Source organism: Malassezia pachydermatis (assembly GCF_001278385.1).
Source record: "Malassezia pachydermatis strain CBS 1879 chromosome Unknown scaffold1, whole genome shotgun sequence".
NCBI classification, from domain to species: Eukaryota; Fungi; Basidiomycota; class Malasseziomycetes; order Malasseziales; family Malasseziaceae; genus Malassezia; species Malassezia pachydermatis.
In genome coordinates, this window is record NW_017253138.1 from 1,262,668 (window position 1) to 1,281,070 (window position 18,403).

General features: G+C 57.5%; 10 protein-coding genes across 10 annotated transcripts; 5 read left to right on the top strand and 5 right to left on the bottom strand.

The window, feature by feature from the left end:
• Positions 1 to 7: 7 nt before the first annotated feature.
• Malapachy_3556 (glutamyl-trna synthetase) lies at positions 8 to 1,588 on the bottom strand (the record flags this gene model as incomplete). The annotated part of the gene is made up of 1 exon (XM_018138024.1): positions 8 to 1,588. The coding sequence occupies one exon, from the start codon at positions 1,586 to 1,588 to the stop codon at positions 8 to 10; it is 1,581 nt and encodes a 526-aa protein (XP_017993900.1).
• Positions 1,589 to 1,743: 155 nt separating this feature from the next.
• Positions 1,744 to 4,671, top strand: Malapachy_3548 (atp-dependent protease la; the record flags this gene model as incomplete). Its single annotated transcript, XM_018138016.1, has 1 exon — positions 1,744 to 4,671. The coding sequence occupies one exon, from the start codon at positions 1,744 to 1,746 to the stop codon at positions 4,669 to 4,671; it is 2,928 nt and encodes a 975-aa protein (XP_017993942.1).
• A 23-nt stretch (positions 4,672 to 4,694) lies between these two features.
• Malapachy_3578 (dynactin subunit 1) lies at positions 4,695 to 7,727 on the bottom strand (the record flags this gene model as incomplete). The annotated part of the gene is made up of 1 exon (XM_018138044.1): positions 4,695 to 7,727. One exon carries the CDS (start codon positions 7,725 to 7,727, stop codon positions 4,695 to 4,697), a length of 3,033 nt encoding a protein of 1,010 aa, XP_017993991.1.
• Positions 7,728 to 7,914: 187 nt separating this feature from the next.
• Positions 7,915 to 8,546, top strand: Malapachy_3545 (cps1 protein; the record flags this gene model as incomplete). Its single annotated transcript, XM_018138013.1, has 5 exons — positions 7,915 to 8,008; positions 8,039 to 8,142; positions 8,169 to 8,367; positions 8,395 to 8,455; positions 8,483 to 8,546. 5 exons carry the CDS (start codon positions 7,915 to 7,917, stop codon positions 8,544 to 8,546), a joined length of 522 nt encoding a protein of 173 aa, XP_017993947.1.
• Positions 8,547 to 8,596: 50 nt separating this feature from the next.
• Positions 8,597 to 10,415, bottom strand: Malapachy_3554 (dead-box protein abstrakt; the record flags this gene model as incomplete). The annotated part of the gene is made up of 2 exons (XM_018138022.1): positions 8,597 to 9,895; positions 9,924 to 10,415. The coding sequence occupies 2 exons, from the start codon at positions 10,413 to 10,415 to the stop codon at positions 8,597 to 8,599; spliced, it is 1,791 nt and encodes a 596-aa protein (XP_017993902.1).
• A 103-nt stretch (positions 10,416 to 10,518) lies between these two features.
• Positions 10,519 to 12,904, top strand: Malapachy_3539 (secretory pathway protein (exocyst complex protein sec15); the record flags this gene model as incomplete). The annotated part of the gene is made up of 2 exons (XM_018138007.1): positions 10,519 to 12,734; positions 12,763 to 12,904. The coding sequence occupies 2 exons, from the start codon at positions 10,519 to 10,521 to the stop codon at positions 12,902 to 12,904; spliced, it is 2,358 nt and encodes a 785-aa protein (XP_017993790.1).
• A 145-nt stretch (positions 12,905 to 13,049) lies between these two features.
• Malapachy_3576 (dna repair protein rad62) lies at positions 13,050 to 14,171 on the top strand (the record flags this gene model as incomplete). Its single annotated transcript, XM_018138042.1, has 6 exons — positions 13,050 to 13,167; positions 13,192 to 13,272; positions 13,301 to 13,592; positions 13,618 to 13,708; positions 13,736 to 13,964; positions 13,990 to 14,171. The coding sequence occupies 6 exons, from the start codon at positions 13,050 to 13,052 to the stop codon at positions 14,169 to 14,171; spliced, it is 993 nt and encodes a 330-aa protein (XP_017993987.1).
• A 7-nt stretch (positions 14,172 to 14,178) lies between these two features.
• Positions 14,179 to 16,647, bottom strand: Malapachy_3564 (threonyl-trna synthetase; the record flags this gene model as incomplete). The annotated part of the gene is made up of 1 exon (XM_018138032.1): positions 14,179 to 16,647. The coding sequence occupies one exon, from the start codon at positions 16,645 to 16,647 to the stop codon at positions 14,179 to 14,181; it is 2,469 nt and encodes an 822-aa protein (XP_017994064.1).
• Positions 16,648 to 16,800: 153 nt separating this feature from the next.
• Malapachy_3541 (6-phosphogluconolactonase) lies at positions 16,801 to 17,666 on the top strand (the record flags this gene model as incomplete). Its single annotated transcript, XM_018138009.1, has 3 exons — positions 16,801 to 16,908; positions 16,940 to 17,064; positions 17,093 to 17,666. The coding sequence occupies 3 exons, from the start codon at positions 16,801 to 16,803 to the stop codon at positions 17,664 to 17,666; spliced, it is 807 nt and encodes a 268-aa protein (XP_017993943.1).
• A 37-nt stretch (positions 17,667 to 17,703) lies between these two features.
• Malapachy_3587 (hypothetical protein) lies at positions 17,704 to 18,365 on the bottom strand (the record flags this gene model as incomplete). The annotated part of the gene is made up of 2 exons (XM_018138053.1): positions 17,704 to 17,862; positions 17,889 to 18,365. The coding sequence occupies 2 exons, from the start codon at positions 18,363 to 18,365 to the stop codon at positions 17,704 to 17,706; spliced, it is 636 nt and encodes a 211-aa protein (XP_017994099.1).
• Positions 18,366 to 18,403: the final 38 nt, after the last annotated feature.

Below are 18,403 nucleotides of genomic sequence, written 5' to 3' on the forward strand. Positions count from 1 at the left end.
AAAACAATCATGATGGTGCATGTGTCTCATCCCATGCAAGAGCGGCCTCCATACGCTCAGCAGCACGATCTAGGCCCAGGACATCGGCAATTTCTGCGACAGGTGGGCCTGCTCGTTCCCCTGTCAGTGCAATACGTACGCTCTTTTGGACGGCAGCTTTCCCACCTGATCCAGGGAGGTGTGCGACTTGGTCCTTCATCCATGTGGCCCAGTCGTTTCGAGCGCTCTTGGTAGTACAAAAGAAGGTATATGCGGCTTGCACGACGTGGCGGAACGTGGGCGTAGGGACAGAGGCCCGGAAGGCCTGGCATGCGGGCGAACTCCAATCCGGTTCGCGGAATAGGTAGGCTGTCTGGGCGGGAATTGCGTCCAGCGTATCGACACGCTGCTGCCCGAGCCGCGCGGCCTCCAGGAGGTAGGCCTCCGATACCGGCAGCGCGTCTGGCACGTCACGTGTGAGCGCCGCCCGCAAGCGTGTCACTACCTCGTCACGTACGCCAGCGTCGGAGGCTGTGGTGGCCGCCTCAATTTTGCGTGCCATATGATGGCGGTTCAGGTAGGCCAGTTTATCCAGGGGCAACGTGGCGCGTGCGTGCGCAATGTGCGTAATGTCAAAATGCTCCACCAGCTGTGTCATGGTCTTCACGTCGTGATCTGGCGATGTTGTATCGCGATGGTGGTAGCCAGTCAACGCGACGAGGTTGACGAGCGTTTCTGGTTCCCATCCACGCTGCTTGTAATCTTCCACACGTACGTCGCCGGATCGTTTCGAGAGCTTTGTGCCATCTGCATTGATTAAGAGAGGCAAGTGAGCAAACACGGGTGGCGGCGTCTCAAAGGCTTCGTAGAGCGCCAAGTGCTTGGGCATGGAAGGGATCCATTCTTCGCCACGCAGCACATGTGTAATGCGCATTTCGGTATCGTCTACAACGCTCGCGAGGTGGTACGTCGGCCATCCATCGCTTTTGACGATGATGGGGTCGTCCGTCACGCCTGCCATCACATCAGGCTTGAACGTCATCGTGCCGTACACGGCATCTTCGTAGGTATATGTGCGCGCAGCATCCATACGCAGACGAATGACACACGTCTCGCCCCGTGCTAAACGGGCCTGTGCCTCTTCGTTGGACGGTGGGAGGTACGCTTCGCGAAGGAGTGCCGACGTGCGTGCGTTCATGTCGCGTGGCACAGGTGGCCGGAAGTCGCGGTAGGCCTTGCCCTCCGCTAGGAGTCGGTCGGCGTACGCACGGTACAGCGCGAGGCGCTGGGATTGCACGTACGGTCCGTAGGCGCCTTCACGATCAGGGCCTTCATCATAGTGTAAGCCGGCCCATGCGAGAGACTCTTGGAGAGCTTGTGTCGCGCCTGGGACCAAGCGCGATTGATCGGTATCTTCAATGCGGAGTACCCATGTGCCTCCGGTATGCCGTGCGAGCAAATGGTTGAGAAGCGCCGTGCGTAGCCCGCCTACATGCAAGAACCCTGTCGGCGAGGGAGCAAAGCGGACACGGACCGGCGTGCGCGATGGTATCGATGAAAAGGCACGGACGGCCCAGCCTCCACGCAGCAACGTCCGACGGCCGCTCATCCATGCACGTTCAGAGGAAAGCGCGAGAGGCTTCCTAGCATTGCACCCCTCGGCCGATGTGGAGGGTGGCGGCCCCTGCGAGCGAAACGTGGAGAACCAGCGAGGATCTCCGCTTATCAACGTGGCGGTGGCACCGTCCTTCGCCTCTGACGACCATGTCTCTTGCTGATCCTGCGTGGATCCCACCTACGCAGGCCGTATTAGGCTTGCCATACCCACTTATTTTGCACCCTGGCCTCGTGCTCACTGTGACGTTGTCGCAGGCCCAGTGCCTGGGCCTCTTGCGTACAGCGCTGACAGAGCGCCAAGCATGGGAGCGGACGATGGCCAAGGACAGCGAATCGTCGTCGTCGGCCTCCGCGAAGCAAAAGCCCATGATTGTAGCGTGCCTTCCTGTAAAGCAACCCCACACGGAGCCCACTGTGACCCGCGATGCGGTGCCTGGCTTCGCAAAGTGGGGCTGTGCGGCGCGTGTCCTGCGCTTGATCAACATGCCTTCGACGGATCAATGTCGTCTGCTCTTGTCTGGCATTGTGCGTGTGCATGTGACATCCACACGCGCAGCACGGCCTGATCCCGCTAGTGCGTCGATCACGTCGGTGGTCCTTGCGCCGGTGGCGCAGGTCGAGGTCTTCCACGATCCGTCCGATTTGACGCCACTATCGCAAGATGCATCGAGCGCTACCGCCGAGCTTAAAGGCGCCGCCTTGCAGCTTATGACGTCTATGAGTGAGGTGGTCCCTACGTTGTCGTCACACACTCCATCGATGCTGGCGGGTGTGCCGCTCCTGCCGCCGAGTCTCATGAAGCGACTGACGGCGCTCCTGGATACGCCAGACGCCATGACCTCTGCCATGCTGGCAGACCTGCTGATCGGTCTGTTGGGTGGGGCGTGTACGTGGGATGGCCGTGTCTCGCACTTGGCCCTCGTCGACCCTGCGCAGCGCATCGAGCAGACTGTAGCTATGTTGCGCGAGGGAATGCAGCGTGTACAGATCCTACGTGATCTCCTTGCCAACACGCCGTATGCACTTCAAGAGCAGCATCGAAATGCACTCATCCGCGCCCAAATTGAGGCGATGGTGGGGCAGCTGGCCCATGCAGCGCCGTCCGGGCTGTCCCTGCGGCTGATTGATTCTTCGCCCACGTCGCGAGCTTTGGTGCCCCGCAAAAGCGGCGGTCCCTCGATCCTTCGACGCCGTTTGCCGAATGGTAGCGAAGCAAGGCACAGCAGTGGCGATGACAACGACGATATGGCAGGGCCTATGCACGACGATGACGACGACCACGATGAAGTGAAGGCCTTGGAAAAGCGCATGGCCACAGCAATGCTGAGCGATGAGGCACGTCGTGTGTGTGAGCAAGAACTACGTCGTTTGAAGCGCATGCCGTCGCAAAGCATGGAACGTGGCGTATTGATCAACTACCTCGATACGATGCTGGACTTGCCGTGGGATCGCGTGAGTGCGGACTTGTCGCACGATGAGTTGGCGCCGTTGGTGCCAACCTCGCAAGCGTCCGTGGATGGCACGTTGCCGTTGGTTGCGCGGGCGCGAGAAGTCCTGGAAGCGGATCACTATGGCTTGGACAAGGTGAAGAAGCGCATTCTTGAGTACCTCGCCGTGTGGGAGCTCAAAACGACACAGGCAGGCGATACGTCGTCGCGTGTGCAGTACAAGGGCCCGATTCTGTTGCTAGTGGGTCCTCCAGGTACGGGCAAGACGTCCATTGCTCGTTCGTTGGCTGCGGCAATGCAGCGCCCCTTTGTGCGGCTGTCGCTGGGCGGTGTGCGTGACGAGGCGGAAATCCGCGGGCACCGTCGTACGTATGTGGGCGCGTTGCCAGGCTCCATTGTCGCGTCTCTTCGTCGCGCTCGAGCCTCGGACTGTGTGATGCTCTTGGATGAGCTCGACAAGCTCAGTAGTGGGATGGGCGTGCATGGCGATCCCACGGCAGCGATGCTGGAAGTGCTGGATCCCGAGCAGAATCATACATTCAAGGATCACTACCTGAATGTACCTGTGGACCTGAGTCGCGTGATCTTTATTGCGACAGCCAACTCCTTGGACACCATTCCGGAGCCGCTCTTGGATCGCGTCGATACGGTGCAGATTGCCGGGTACACGCACGACGAAAAAGTCGCCATTGCGCAGCGCCATCTCGTGCCGAAGCAGATTGAGGCGAACGGATTGCAGCCGTCGCAATGCATCATCGACGAAGACGTGCTTCTTACTGTGGCCATGTCGTACACCCGTGAGGCGGGTGTGCGTACGATGGAGCGACGGATCGGCGATATGGTCCGTGCGAAGGCCGTGGAGTATGCCGAGGCGACGCAGGGCCGCCGTACGTCGCCCTTCGATCCACACATTCGCCTCGCGGATTTAGAGCACTACCTGGGCCACCCTACGTACGAACCAGAGGTCGCCGACGAGGTCGGCGTGCCGGGCGTCGCCACGGGCCTCGCCTACCAGGGCTCGGGGAACGGCGGGATCTTGCATATCGAGTGTGCGTTCCTCCCTCCCGGCAAGGCGGCCTTGCACCTCACTGGCTCGCTGGGTGATGTCATTCGCGAGTCGGCTGAATTGGCGTTTGCATGGGTCAAGGCCCATGCGTTTGCGCTGGGCATTACAGCGTCGCGTGAGGCCGACTTTCCTCGCAACGATGTGCACTTGCATATGCCGTCCGGCGCCACGCCGAAAGATGGCCCCAGTGCCGGTGTGGCGTTTGTATGTGCTCTTGTCTCGATGTACTTGCGCGTCTCGCTGCATACGCGCGTCGCGATGACAGGGGAGATGACATTGCGTGGCCACGTTGCGCCTGTAGGCGGCATCAAGGAAAAGGTCCTCGGCGCGCACCGCGCCGGCATTCACAAAATCATACTGCCGATGCGCAACCAGCGAGAATGGGAGGCCGATGTGCCAGCCGCCGTTCGTCGTAACATTGATGTGGTGTTTGTACGCACGATCCAGGAAGCATTGCAGGCCGTATTTGGTGCGAGTCTGGAGGCGCAGATCTCAACGTTGTACGGCAGCGACGAAGGCAAGCATCGTTTGCAGGAGCTCGAGTGGAATAGCCGTTTATAAAAAATATCGTATCGGACATACTTCTACAACTCAATCACGCGAGGCATCGACACAGCGAGCCCGGGCGGTCTATACATGGGCGAAGCCTGAGCGGCCACGTGGGCCACACTCCGACGTGCATGGGGCAACGGCGGCAAATGCGCAAGAGGCGCAAGCCAGTGGGAGGCTTTTAGGCGGCAGTTTTCTGTCTGCACAGCTTGCAGCGCTTGCTTTAACGCGAGGGTATCCTCGCCGTACTCGGTCGGGACAGACGGCGGCGTGGCGTGCTTGTCCGACGAAGGCATAGCCGTCGTCGGGGTCGTCGAAGCGAGTTGCGCTTGCAAGGTCTCCACTTGCTGATGCCAATCCGCGGCCTGCGCGGCCTGCGTTTGCGCCTGCGCAAGTTGCACATACAAACGCTCCAACTTGATACCGGCAGCGTCCGCTTGCGCGGCCTGCGCATGCGCCGTCTCACGCAAGCTCGTCATCGCCGCTTCCCAGCTCGCTTTCTCGGCCTCCATGGCCGTTTCCACGTACGCAGCGAGCGTCACCGTTGCATGCGCGGTCCATGGGCCCTCAGGCGCGGCGTCCCAGGCCTGCACAGCCTCAGCGCGATGCGCGTAGGACACAAGGGCCTCCACATCATCGGCCAACGTACGCAGCGTGGCCAGCGCGGACCTGGACGCATCGACGCGCGTGGGCGAAAAGGTAGCGAGCTCGTCATGCAAGCGGGAAGCCATTGTCGATACACTCGTAGCCAGATCTTCTGGCCATAGCAGCATCGCATGTTCGTCAAAGAGGCGCGATACACGGCGGTACCAGCGCCAGCATGCGGTTCGAATGCGCGTGGCGACAGCGACGCATTCGCGCACAGACGTAGTCGACGTATGCTGCTGGGCATACCCCGCATGCGCCAGAAGCGTATCGGCCGTAGCACTCGTATGCCACGCCTGCGCAAGCATCTGTGCAGCGTCGATGCGTACCGACGTGACCGATGGGAGCGACGTGATGATCTGGTCCAACATCGTACGTGTGTCCTCAATCGGCAGCGTAGTATCGTCGTCATCCCAGCCCTGCAGCGCCTTGTCCCATGCTTGGATCTGGGGCATAAGAAGAGCCTGGTCTGTCGCGTGTGCTAGGAACGTGTCCACAGGCGCTGTACGCAGCACAGCCGCAATGTACAAAGCCCGCGCGCCTACCGAGGCCACACGCTCGCGTGCTTGGCACCGTCGAAGGACCGACTCCTCCAAGGCCCGCTCGACGACCAGAGCCGGGATATCATAGGCCATGGCATGGGAGGCCAAGTCCGCATACCGCGCGAGGCGCTCGTATGCCAACACACCCAAAAACGAACGCTCGGCCTCGTCGGCCACCGATGCAGGGACGTAGGCCCGCAAGAAGGCTACATGCTGCGTGAGCTGCGCTTGCTCAAGCTGCCGCATCGACGGTACCAATGTCGGCGCGCTGGGCGTCGGCATACTCACAGGCATGGCCGGCGCTTGGGCCACAGGAGCATGGCACTTGGCTCGCCATTCATCACGATCCCGCGCCAGCTCGGCGACCAGCGCACGGAATTGCTCCAGCGTCGAATTATGCGACGATATGGACGCTTCCATCCCTTGTCGCTCGTCCATCAACTGCGCAATCCGATCTTCTCGCTCTTGGAGCGTCTGTTGAAGTTGTGATTCCGTTTCGAGGTGCGTCGCTTCCAACTCTTCGTGCACATCCCGCAACGTCTCCAATTCCTGGATGTCATCGGTCAACTGTTCCACACGTTCTTCCAAGGCCATATTCCGCTCCGTAAGCGTCTCCAGCATGTCTTCGGCGCCACTCGCCATCTCCGCTTGCATACGTAGCTCTTGAATAAGCACCTCCGACCGCTGCCACTGCTCTTGCAAAGATGCATGCTCACTAACCAACGTTTCATGCGCGGCCAAATCAGCGCGAAGTGAAGCAAGTTCACGGCGTTGCGCCGCTTCCGTTTCTTGAGTGGCATCGCGCAGCCGCAATAGCGCCTCTTTCAGACGCTCATTTTGCTCGAGGAGAGACAGCTCTTCGTCTGGAATCTGCGCACGATCCGCTGCTTGCTGCGCTTCCTTCTCTTCTTGGAGGGAAGTCAGCGTGGCTTGTACGCTTTGCAGTTCGTGCTGCAGCGATTCTGTACGCTCTTCGGCCATCTCTCGATCAAGTGTGGCCATTTCCAGGGCTTCTGTGAGCTCCTCCATACGTGTTTGTCCCTCCTCTTTGGCTTGTTGCAGCTCAGCCACCTGTGCCTTCGCCGCCTCAAGGGCCGTTGTGAGGTCGGTTTTGGTCGTGCTATCAGACTCCAACGTCGATATCCGAGTTTGTGCACTCTCCAATGCCTCTGTCAGCTCTTGCACGCGCGCCTCCAGGGCTTGCTCACGTTGGGTATCTTGTGCCTTCTGGCTCGCTGGGGGCGCCACAGGCTCTGACGCTTTTGTACGCTGTGGCGTAGGAGGACAGACAGGCATCGTAGGCAAGAGGCTTGTGGATAAATCTGGCTCCGGCGATGGGGTATGTTGTGGTAACACAGGCTCCGGGGACGGATTTTTCTTCTTCATCGACGCCCACGTCGCCTCCGGAAGCGTCTTGGCCGCTGGCGGCGTTCGTACAGGTGTTGTGGATGTAGGTTTCGTACCGAGTCGTGCTTGTGCATGCATCAAGCTCATTCGTGGTGCTGATCGTACAGGGGACCGTCGATCGGTCGTGTGCATAGATCTAGGTGTCGACAATGCACTACGCTGTGTCGAACGCACCGGCGTCTGGAGGGGGGCGGCGGACCGCGGCGTGCTCACAGCTGCGGACGGCTCAAGCATCCCGTCCTCGTCCATCATATGAACTTGGCTGGGCCGTACAAAGACGCCATAGTAGGGCTCGCAGCTAAAGTAGCGCTTGCCTTGAACACTCCCATCGTTCTTCCCGCGTGGCTCGTCCAGGTACACGCCGACCCATGTGCCAGCAGCGAAAGACGTTTGACCGACAAACAAAATCTCGCCCAGCCCTAGGTTGGTAACACGGCATCGTGCCCGTAACGTGAGCGGTGCCGAGGCAGACATCGTCGCCGATAGCGGACGGCGTCGCTGAGCACGTTCGTCGTGACGCCTGCCACCCAGCCAAGCGTCATCTCTCCACACGACGCGATGGTATCACGTGAGACGACGCGTGGGGTGTTGGCTTGGGCCTGCTGCGTGCATGACATGGTTTGGCTTCGCAAGCGCCTCGATTGCTCGTGACACACCAGGTATGGGAGCCTATTTCTCGCGGTTGAAGGGCAAGCTGTTTGGCACACGCGAGATGCGTGTGCTTATGCTGGGTCTAGACAACGCTGGCAAGACCAGTACGTAGCATACACATGCACTAATGACAGCGATCCTATACAAGCTGAAGCTGCGGCAGAGTGTCAAGACACTACCGACTGTGGGCTTCAATGTGGAAACGATCCGATTCCGAAACGTCAAATTCAATGTTTGGGTAAGTACATTTCTTCTTACATGCAGGATGTGGGTGGTCAAGACAAGATTCGTCCGCTTTGGCGTCACTATTATACCGGAACACAAGGCCTCATTTACGTGGTCGACAGTCGTGACCGTGGGCGGATGCCTGAAGCGCGTGAAGAGCTTCATCGTATCTTATCTGACCGGGAAATGCGTCATTGTGTCCTCCTCGTGTTTGCCAACAAGCAGGATTTGGCTGGAGGTACGTAGGCCGTCACTCACACAGCAGCCATGTCGCCATCGGAATTGACAGATCACCTTGGACTGAACATGCTCCAAGATCGGCCCTGGTATGTGCACCCCAGTTGCGCTACTAGTGGTGAGGGCCTGGCAGCTGGTCTGCAATGGCTCAGTCAGAATATTCCTGATACTCGCATGTAAGGTGGGCGAAAGCCCAGGGTATCTATGTATGTGGGGACCTCAGCTACATATTAAAAGCCACTATCGCCATCCCCGCGCGTGAACTGCGCTGCATGACGACGTTGATGGTCTTCGAGCTTGGGACATTGCGTTACGCTGTGGCCCAAACCGCCACATACGGCACAACTAATGCGTGTCGTACCATGATCAGCGCGTGGATCCTGCAGCGATGCCAAGAACGAGGGGATTGATTGCTTGGCTTCCATCAACAAGTACTTGAGGTCCAAAAGTGTCTGTTCAGGGATATGTGTATTGACAAATGTCGTGGCCACACCTGTCTTGCCGCTACGACCTGTACGCCCAATTTGATGTACATAGTCTTCAATCTCTTTGGGCATGGAGAAATTAATGACATGCTGGATAGCCTGGAAATCGAGACCTTTACTGGCCACACCACTGGCGACCATCACATCCTTGCGACCTTCTTTGAAGCTCTGAATCGCAAACTCTCGTTCGTCTTGTGTCTTGGATCCATGAATGGCCACCGCTTCTACGCCCTTTCGCAGCAGAAATTCATAGATATCGTCCACCTCGTGCTTGTTATCGCTAAAGATAATCACAGGGGGCGCTGTCTTCTGCAACGTTTCCAGCAAGTGCATCATTTTCGCTTCTTTCGGGACGTATTCCACTTCTTGAATCACATCCAAACTAGCTGCGCCGGCACGACCGACATGCACCACCACTGGCTGAATCAACGACTGCTCCGCAAAATCCAAAATCTTCTTGGGCATGGTCGCCGAAAAAAGAAGAGTCTGACGCTGCTGCGTAAAAAAGCTCATGATGTTGCGCATATCTTCTTCAAAGCCCATATCAATCATTCGATCGGCCTCGTCCAGACACAAATACGTGCAATTCGCCAGATGAAATCGTTTGTGTTGCAGCATATCTTGGAGGCGTCCAGGCGTAGCAACAACAATGTGAATACCCTGACGTAGTTTGTGCGCCTGATCCGCCATAGATATGCCGCCAATGCACAACAATGTGCGGATGGACGCATACCCATCTTGCTCCATGACTGTCGCCATAGCCTCAATGGAATCACATGTCTGGCGCGCCAATTCCCGCGAGGGACACACAATCAGCCCTACAGGGCCATCGTCGCCCGTATATGCGAGACGGTGCTCGGCTTCCACGGCGAAAAGAAGCAATGGCAAACTAAATGTCAATGTCTTACCGCTGCCAGTAGACGCAATTCCAATCATATCGCGTCCACTAAACGCCGCGGGGAGCCCTTGCATTTGAATAGGCGAGGGTGTTTCGATGTGTTTCTCACGCAAATACGCCATAATACATGAGGGCACTTTCATATCCTGGGGTCAGTCGCGAAGCAAGACGTACTCTGAAATTCGTAATAATAGGCGGAACATGCACGCCTTCGACGCGAATGTGATATTTTTTGCGCACCCTTTCTTGTTCACGCTCCGACTGCGTGCGTACGAATGCTGGTGGACGCCAGGACCGTCGAATGGGCTCTGTATACTGAATGCCATGTGCGAGCTCTGCATGGCTTCGCAATTTCTTACGGGTCGTGTGTGCTTCCAAGATCCGCGCTTCTTCCTCGGCTAAAATCTCCGCATCGGTTTTTCGCGTATGTTGCATTTGTTCTTCCTGCAACTTCCGTGCCTCTTCCATTAGCGTAGGCGCGCGACGTGGTGGAGACGCCGAGGCGTCCCTGGGATCGTCATGGGGAAGCACCCCGCGCGCACGCAGATGCAGCCGGTCTTTGGTTTCCTGTCGCCGTTTTTTCAGTGGTACATACGGCACATAGTCTTCGTCTTCATAGGCGTACAGTCTAGCGTCTGCATCGACTGGCGACGCGTCCGCCGACATGGTCGGTCGTCACGAAGTGCATGGCGTCTCCACATGCCACGTGATTACGCACGAGTGTCGGACGCGGCGGGGCCACATTCGCAGGCTCTCCCTGTCAACGAGCATGGTGGTGCGCAAGGCACGAGCGCCTCACGTCTCTTTGGAGGCACAGATCCAGCAGCTGACACTGTTCAGCGATGTGGAATCGACAGAAAATTTTGAGCAGCTGGGCCCCATTATCAAAAGTCTTGACGAATCACACCAACAGGACGAGTTTTTGTTCCAACTCCGCGAGCTTGTCAAGAAGAAGGATGAAGAGATCGAGCAGGTGTGCAACGAGAACCACCAAGACTTTGTGTCAGCTGTGGACGAGTTACTAATTGTACGGTCGGGCACGGTGAATTTAAAGACACGTATTAATGAACTGAATCAAGAGGTTCAAAGCAGCGGTCAAGCGCTCTTCTCCAAGAAAAAGGACTTGATCGATAAACAGCGTACAGCGCAGAACGTGGACGAGGCCATTGATCTCTTGCAAGAATTCCAGCAGGTGCTGGAGATGACGGTGTTGGTCGAGAACCTGATCTCGCAAAAGAAGTACTACTCTGCTCTTCGCCGCTTGGACGATATCATGAATACACACTTGAAACCGCTCATGCACCATGAGCTTGCGCAACTCGTGCGAGACAATATACCAGATATTCGTGAACGGATTCGTGCCGAGGTGACCAAGGAGCTGACAGGCTGGATGTTTGACGTGCGTGAGAAGAGTGGGGCTGTTGGCCGCATCGCTCTGGAGACAATGGAAGCGCGGCAACAGCGCTGGCGGCATCGTAGCCAGAAAGACCCTATGCTTCGTATGTCTTCTATCAACAGTCCGATTGAACAGCTTGTGAACGAGCGAATTGAGGTCAATTTCCTCGATAACGAGAAAGTGAAAGTGGACTTTAAGCCTCTGTACCAATGTATCCACATTTATGAAGTGCTGGATCAACGTGAGCAGCTGCAAATGAACTACCAGGAAGATCGAAAAGCCCAAGCTAGTCTTCTTCTCTCTCGTGACCTGAAAATGGAGAGTGGTACGCAGGAGCTCATGGCGCTGCTAGAGGCGGTTGTCGGCTACTTTGTGGTGGAGCGACATGTAGCGCACACCTCCCCACCTGGTTTCCGTCCCATTGCCGAAGTGGAAGATGTATGGGAGACCATGTGTGAACGAATTGTGGATATGGTAACGTTGGGCTTGCGCGATTGCAAGGACACCAAGGCCTATATTGAGACCAAGGCAGCCCTTCAGACCTTTATTCGCACTCTGGAAAGCATGGAACTTTCCGTGACGCGATTAAATGGTTTGGTGCTTATGTTGTTCCGTCGGTTTGCGCAGCTTTTGCGGGAACGATTCGCGGCCGATTTCCAGCAGGCAATCCGCGAAGCACAGCACCTGCCGATGATCGTCAACAACGAAGGCGAGCTGGCCAAAGTACTCAGCGTTTGTTGGCTCAAACCTGGCGAAGCCGAGCAATTGCAAAAGCAGCCGTTCCCTCTGTCGCTGCCCTTTTCACAAACATATCCCTTGTGCTGTATGGATATCCGCAGCTTGGTGGAGCAGTACTACAACTTTTCGGGCGGAGCTTCGCAACGTATGCGGGATATTGACAGCATTTTAACGCAGTCGCTGGACGAGCTTCTGGTGCAGCAAATTAGTGTAAACATTCGCGAGACTGTGGAGCAATCGCACAACCTCAGTCAAATTGCGCAAATTATCGTCAACATTGAGCACTTTCAATTGGCCTGCAAGGAATTGGAAGCATGGCTCAGCGATTCGCGGAAACCCAATCCAGGTAGCCGACTGGCGCTCGATGCGTCGCATCACTTGGCCACGACGATGGAAATTGCTCAGAAGCGCATCGATACAGCATTGTTTGTCAAGCTGGATCAATTCTTGGACTTGCTGGAGTACGACTGGACGCCATTGCAGCCGCGACAAGGAGCACAGCACCAAGCGTCGGGCTACTTGCGTGACTTGGTCGATTGGCTATCTACCATGATGGACAGCGCCCTGGTTCTATTGCCGAAGGACGCCAAGGAGGCTACGTTCTCGTCGTGCTTCATGCATGTGACCAACCGCCTTCTCAACTCGGCGCTTCTGGACCGGGACTTGAAGATGGTCAGTTTGGCCGGTCTCACGAATCTCGATATGGATGTTACGTTTTTGTACCAGTATGCCAAGTCGCTCCAGGTGGAAGGCATTGATGGTGTTTTTGGGCAGATTCGTCAGACGCTAGGTGTGATTCTGTCCGAGTCCGTGTCGGAATTTGCATTGTCGCCGTTGGCACGTAACCAAAAGTATGTATGGAGTATGACTGACCTTTAGATTCCCGCAAGCGCAGCCGATCAAAGTGGCCGCAATTCTTGAGAAAATGGTCGCGTATTATGCCAAGCAACCTGGCAAGGTTGAGTATGCCAACAAGTGCCTGCGTGAGCGTGAGATGGTATCGCGCTTGATCCACCGCTAAGCGTTTTTCTTCCATACTCCTCGTAGACCGACCTTGTATTATACCTGGCTCGTGCGCCAGGCCCATTGTCACGTGGCCAGCAGGCAGAGGACGTGTACGACGGCGCGTGTCAACGACGAGGCCGACGACGCGTCGCTGCGTCCCCATGCCTGAACCAGAGACGCAGGAAGGCCATGCCGTGTTCACATACGATCCACATCCTGACGTAGGGGAGCAACGTGAGCTTCGTCGCGAGTACCGTGCGTTGCTCGCTACGGCGCAGAGTACGTATTTGTGTGCTGACATAGACACGCGTCGACATTTGCCGGAAAGCTCCCTGTCCGACCTCAATGATATGGTGCGCGTAGGCGATGAGCTGTACAACAAGGGTACGTATACAGCAGCCTCACAATGCAGTGAAAGCGCCGACAGATGGTCTTTTGGATTCGCGGTTCTTGCTGAATCTTTCTGATATGGGAGCGGAGATGATTCGGCAAATGCGTGTCGAGACTGACGCATTCGATATGGATGAATACCTTCATACCATTGCGCGTTATATTGGTGGACATGTATCGCATACGCAGTCGCGTGCGCATCGCGATGATGAAGAAACGCAGTTCCTCGTTGGCGACGTCGAGCAATGGAATTGGGAAAAGCTCGGTCGGCTGGCTGCGCGGCATACGCATCGCGCGCCTGTATCGGAGCATTTGTACGTACCTTTGCACTTACCTTAGATTGGGCCCCTTGCAGGCGATGCCAAGGCAGCGCAAAGTCGCGCGGACCTCGCGATTGGTGCCGGAGGGCGAGCAAGTGGCACCGCAGCAGGTATGTATGCATGTGGCTCATGGCCAGTTGGATCGCGAGGATATGACAGAATCGGAAAACGAAACGTCGCGTCTTGTGCTGGCCATTGCGCGGCGTCTTGAAGAGTGTTCAGGGGAGAACGGGGTGCCGCTCTTCCCCTTTGCTTTGAATCCCCACAGCTTTTCCGACTCGGTGGAGAATCTGTTTTATATAAGCTTTCTCATTCGCGATGGCAAAGCGGCGATCATCGACGAGGAGGACAGCGATCCCATGCTATGTACGTGGCCCTATGACTTACACAGTACTCTCGGAGGAGCCCACCGACGAAGACCGCCAAGCGGGCCTAACACGCCGCCAGATTGTTTTCGAGTTGGATATGCCGCTCTGGCGTGATCTACTGCAGTTGTACGATATCCAGGAGCCTATGATACCCACACGCACCGTCTCCACGTCGCTGCCATCGAGCTCGGGTTGGTATAGTTGAGTAGCGATTACACGTGCAAAGCGTCCAAGACTCTAAACAGACGCTGCACGTCCGGCAACGTCCACGCGCCCAAGTCGATCGACAAGGGCGTATCTGGCGGGAAGCGGTCGGGGAACGTCGCACGTACCACGGCCCCGATCATATCTTGCACCTTGCACGGCGTCGTTTCCGCGGCGTCTGAGCCTGCATGCCACGCGGGCGCCGCCTTTTCGTCCCGCAGACGCACGTTGACCGTGCCCGTCTGTGCTTCGTGGGGGCCGACAATCAGCAGGAAGTTGTAGCGGCTTAGTTGCGAGTGCCGCACCTTTTTGCCGAGGGTATCGCCGGTCGGAGACAGGTAGTGAGGCGGCAACTCTACATGGAAACGCGCTCGCGGGGGCACTTCCAACGTGTGATGCGCCATGCGCGCCGACAAGAAGGGGTTGCGTGCTTCGTGAGCGTCGAAGGGCGAGCCAGCAAGGACATGCTGGACGTGCTGCGCGTAAGCCACGACCGAATCGTGCATAGCAGCATCGCCGCTAAAGGCAGGGATCACCACAGCCTGACGAGGATTCAACCAGAAGGGCCACCAACCTTTGCACTGCTCGATGAGAATGGCCATGAATCGCTCGAAACTGCCTAGAATCGCACGGTGAATCATCACCGGGCGTGCATACCCTGGCCGGATTTGCACGTTGGTCGGCTCGTTGGCTGCCTGGGCATACTCGAGCTGGAATCGCTCCGGCAGCTGGAAATCCAGCTGGATCGTCGCTGTTTGGTGCTTGCGGCCCATCGCATCCACCAGTCGGATATCAATTTTGGGGCCGTAAAAGGCGCCATCGCCCTCGTTGAGCGACCATGGCTTGCCTGTCGCATCCAAGGCCTGCTTCAAGCTAGCCTCTGCATGCTCCCATACATCGATCTGGCCCAAGTAGTTTTCTGGGCGCGTCGACAATACCAATTCAAATCGGTCGCCAAAGCCAAAGACGCGGTACGCCAGCGATAGCATATGCAGCATCGAGTGGATCTCCTGCCCGACCTGACTCGCTGTGCAAAACACATGCGCATCGTCCTGATGGAAGCGCCGAACGCGTGTGAGGCCTGTCAACGCACCCGACGCCTCATTGCGATGCAGCGGGCTGAACTCGGCCAGTCGCATCGGCAGTTCGCGGTACGAGCGCGGCTGATGCGCAAACATGACACAGTGGCCTGGACAGTTCATAGGCTTGAGCCCAAACACGTCGTCGTGCGCATCGCAGCACGCAAACCCTTGCGCACTAAACATGTCGTCGCGGTACTTGTCCCAATGCCCACTCTGCTTCCACAATGCGCTGCGGTACAGTTGCGGCGATTGCACTTCTTCGTACCCAAACGCATCGTACAAATCCCGAATTACGCGCTCGACACGCCGCTGCAGTCGCATACCATGCGGCATCACAAACGGACTGCCCGGTGACGAGTCATGTGCGAAAAACAGACTTTGCTGCGTCCCGATGAAGCGATGATCCGACTTTTCCGACTCCGCGACGCGTGCTGTGTACTGCTGCAGCTCGGACGAGGACGGGAATGCAATGCCACGCAAGCGAAGGAGGGGCTGGGTAGCGTCTTTGGCCAGGTAGGCAGGCAGCGAGGCCGTCGACCAGCCCAGCAGCTTGATGGCCTTGATCGGTTTGGTACGACGCAAGAGCGTAGCGTCCTTCGGCAGGACACCGACAGCAGTCTCGCCTACGTAGACGACATCCACCGCCTGACCTTGCTCGGCGCGTTCCACCACCGTACGAAGGGCAAAGGGATGGTGCGCCAAGCGCTGGAACGCGTCCGGCCATGCCATGGTCTCGACACGCAATTCGCGCGATTTCGTGCACAGCTGCTTCATGCATTGCTCAACGGCACTCATCTCTTCCGACGAAAGCTTGGGCGGTCCATGCGTACGAGTGTGATCCACGAGACGCGTCAGCGCCTCTTGGACATGCCGACGTGCCTCGACGAGATCGGCGCTGCAAGGCACAGGTGCCAACGATTCACAGCGCAGACATTCCACAGCGAACCCGGATGTGCCATCGGCCAACGTACCTACGCTCTCTGTTACGCTTGGCGCAGCACAAGCGGTAGTACCACATACCTGCTGCAGCGCGGCGACCAAGACGTAGGCAGAGGAGAGCCAGAACGTATGCTGCGCCAACTTGTCGTCTGACTCGAACGGCAAGAACGTCAATGTAGACGGCAGCTGCTCTAACGTCGCACCAAGCGATACAGGCCGACCCTGGTCATCACGCGCAACGACGTAGGCGCCGGCCTCGTTGGAGCATGCGTCATTCAGGATCTGCGCCACGGACGTACGGCCTTGGTACGCCGTAGAGAGACGCACCGTTCGTGGATCGGCGAAGGCGACCGTCCCTGTACGTAACGACGCGGTACGAAGGGCCCACAACCGTCCTGCGCTGGGCCATCCATGCGCAAGGGAGCCACGAGACCGTGCTAACGCCAGCAGCAGCATCAAGGGACCAAGCCAAGAAACAGTGGTCGCTCGCACGTGGCTACGGCCGACAAGCGGAGTGGACCGTCGGGGCGGCGGCAGCGCCCACCGCCCTGAAGTGCGTGCGTGAGATCGCGCGATCGTGAGTCTGTCTACCACCTTCCGTATTGTCCCATGGTGACTGATCAGCAAGTCTTAAAGCACGAAAAGGCAGCCCCGGTTCTGTACTCGTTCCCGACGAGCGATGAGCTGAGCCAGCGCCTGGCTGACTTTGTGATCAAGGTACGTGGGCTCATGCCATCTAACTCTGCAGGCTCAAGACGCTGCCATTGGGCGTCGCGACAAGTTTTTCATTGCGTTATCGGGTGGCTCACTGCCAAAGATGCTGGCAAAGTACCTCGTGAACCGTACAGACAACGCGGTGCGGTGGGACAAGTGGTATGTATGCCTATCTTTCTTACGCCAGGCACGTATTCTTTGCGGATGAGCGCTTGGTCCCGCTGAGCCACGCCGACTCCAACTTCAAGCTGGCAGAGGATGAGCTCTTTTCAAAGGTGCCGCAGCTCCCGCGCGACCAAGTGTATGCTATTGACGACACGCTCTTGGACGATGCAGACGAAGTGGCGGACGAGTACGAGAAGAAGTTGGTGCAGGCCTTTGTCGGTAAGGACACAGTGCGCAACCCCGTGTTCGACCTGATTCTTTTGGGTATGGGCCCGGACGGCCACACATGCAGCTTGTTTCCGGACCATGAGCTGCTGCACGAGCAGGACCGCTGGATCGCGTCCATTGAGGACTCGCCCAAGCCGCCGCCTCGTCGTATCACGTTCACCTACTCGGTTCTGAACCACGCCCACCACTGTGCCTTTGTTTTGTCCGGCGAGAACAAGCAGGATATGCTTGCCAAGGTGCTGGACGAGCCGCACCTCGGCCTGCCCGCCAGCTTGGTTCGCCCGTTCGCCCCTGGCGAGGTCCTGTTCTTTGCAGACGATGCGGCTACAAAGAAGACCCACTATACGCGTACTGACTTTTCCGTGTAATACATGTGAAATAGAATCGTAGAAGAGTACATAGATCTTAGGACGGTAACGCCAATGCTACTTGATCCAAGCCGCCAGCAGAGGCATCGCGGCCGCTCGTAAACACCTCTGTGCCAAACGACAAGGCGTCAATTAGCAACGGCATGCGTGCCGTCGCTTGACTCGTATTCGTGTCCTCGCCCAGCAAGGGGTCGTTCTGTGTGTGAGAAAGTAGCAACGTACCTGACGAATCTCGTCCAGCTCATCCCCGAACTCGTCCGTGAGCGCCTGCATATACAGGGCATGGAATGCATCACGTTGCTTCTCAGTCAGTTCTTGCGAGATCTGCGCATCGGTCATGGAAGTCAGGCGTGCATGCATCATCGTTTTGGATGGCGTGGACACGTCGGTCGGACCGCTGCGTGGTAGCAACAAGGACGGCGGCTGCAACGCGTCGTCAACGCCCTCGTCATCGTGTATATCTAGCGCAGCTGTATCTGGGTATTCTTGGTCAAAGTCGCTCTCGGCTTCCATGGTCGAAGGCGCAGCGTCGTCGTAGTCGTCGTCATCCGAGGCACTGTCACTGTGCACAGACGCAGGCTGAATTACGGTAGGCTTCTCTGCCTCAGACGCACTCTCTTCGGAAGACGAGATGGCGGTACGTGCCTTGCGGGAACGCTTCCGCTTAGGACGCCGCGTAGATGGGTCGGTAGGCGCCATGGAGACCACGTCGAAAAAAAACTGGACGGGCGTGGCGC